This window comes from Manis pentadactyla, chromosome 13 (genome assembly GCF_030020395.1).
Source record: "Manis pentadactyla isolate mManPen7 chromosome 13, mManPen7.hap1, whole genome shotgun sequence".
NCBI lineage: Eukaryota > Metazoa > Chordata > Mammalia > Pholidota > Manidae > Manis > Manis pentadactyla.
The window spans coordinates 10,150,376-10,151,920 of record NC_080031.1 but is presented as its reverse complement, the minus strand read 5'-3'; the positions used below and the strand labels follow the sequence as shown (position 1 = coordinate 10,151,920).

Genomic DNA, 1,545 nt, shown 5'->3' with positions numbered 1-1,545 from the left:
TCACAATAATATTCTTCTCTCTAGCATTTTCTTCAGGGCAACACTGACATCTTTATTCCGCAGGCTATAGATCAGGGGGTTCAGCATGGGCACAATGATGGTATAAAACACAGAGGACACTTTCCCTTGGTCCGTGGAGCTGGCTGATGATGGCTGTAGGTACATGAAGGCTGCAGAGCCGTAAAAAATAGCAACAGCTAAGATGTGGGAGCTGCAGGTGCTGAAGGCTTTGGACCTGCCCTCCTTGGACCGAATGCGGAGGATACTGGCAATGATGAAGCTATAGGAGCTAAGGATGGTCAGGCTGGGGGCAAGGATATTAATTGCACTAAAGACAAGAATCAGTAACTCATTGACATAGGTACTAGAGCAGGAAAGTTCTAAAAGAGAAAGAAGATCACAGAAATAATTGTTGATCACTTCAAATTTGCAGAAATGAACCCTAAACAGGCAGCCTGTGTGAGCAAATGCACAAACAATGCCTATAGCATACACTCCCCAAATCAATGAGAAACAGGCCTGATGGGACATGATGACGTTATAAAGCAATGGGCGACAAATGGCAACATAGCGGTCATACGCCATTGCGGCCAACATGTGACACTCTGAGATAGCAAATACAAGGAAGAAATAGAGCTGAGCCATGCATTCAGGGTAGGAGATGGTGTTCTTCTCTGCTACAAAGTCCACCAGCATTTTGGGGGTAATGACAGTGGAATGGCAGAGGTCAATGAAGGACAAGCTGCTGAGGAGGTAGTACATGGGGGTGTGCAGGTGAGAACTGAGCCCAATCAGTGTGATCATGCCCAGGTTGCCCACCACCGTGACCACGTAGATTCCTAGGAAGAGGAGGAAGAGGGGCAGCTGGAACTCTGGCTGCTGCGTTAGCCCAGCGAGGATGAACTCGGTCACCGCGGAGTGATTTCCCGCTGCCATCTTCCTCTGGGTGGCTCCTGAAGGGGAGAGAGTGAGGCACAGTTTGGGAGACATTTCCTTCTAATTCCATATTGTAAAAAATACCCCTTACAGGAAATGAACGGCTTAGATATTTCCTTGGTTTTGTATAATAATTTTATTCTGGATAAATTCAGCTATGTAGTTCTGATCCTTATTTACTATATTATGCCATAATATCAAATACATAAAATTACTGCACTTAAAATATTTCAGACATAATGGTGATCATGAGTCTTATCAACACTTCAATTATCTCTATGCCAATTTTTTCTAAAGTGAGGTTTGCAGACCTACAATTCAGAGGAAACATTTACAATGTATGAAGCTGGCTGAAAGGCCACCTGGAGGAACAAATCCTACTGAAGCGCCATCTTTGTCACCCAGCAGCTAATCTCTGCTAGGAGTGAAAAGAGGCACATGATTGCTAGGTCACTGGAATTTTTTTAACGAAATCAGAAAATTTGGGTTACTTGGTGAAATGATCAGATTTTTAATATGATTGTGAAAATTAAATCACAAAAACAACATTCACTGGGCAGCTGTTCTGGGGATCGGCCCACTGTCAGTTTGTGGCCCTTTGGCCAAATA

The 1,545-nt window shown here is 43.9% G+C and overlaps 1 protein-coding gene across 1 annotated transcript; it reads right to left on the bottom strand.

Annotated features, from left to right (window-relative positions):
- On the bottom strand, positions 1–942 carry LOC118934604 (olfactory receptor 8G1-like). Its single transcript, XM_036930225.2, has one exon. It carries the CDS (start codon positions 934–936, stop codon positions 1–3), a length of 936 nt encoding a protein of 311 aa, XP_036786120.2. The 5' UTR covers positions 937–942.
- Positions 943–1,545: the final 603 nt, after the last annotated feature.

What these genes read in the sequence shown, in the direction of transcription:
- LOC118934604 (XM_036930225.2), bottom strand. Translation starts at nt 936, where the DNA reads ATGGCAGCGGGAAATCACTCCGCGGTGACCGAGTTCATCCTCGCTGGG.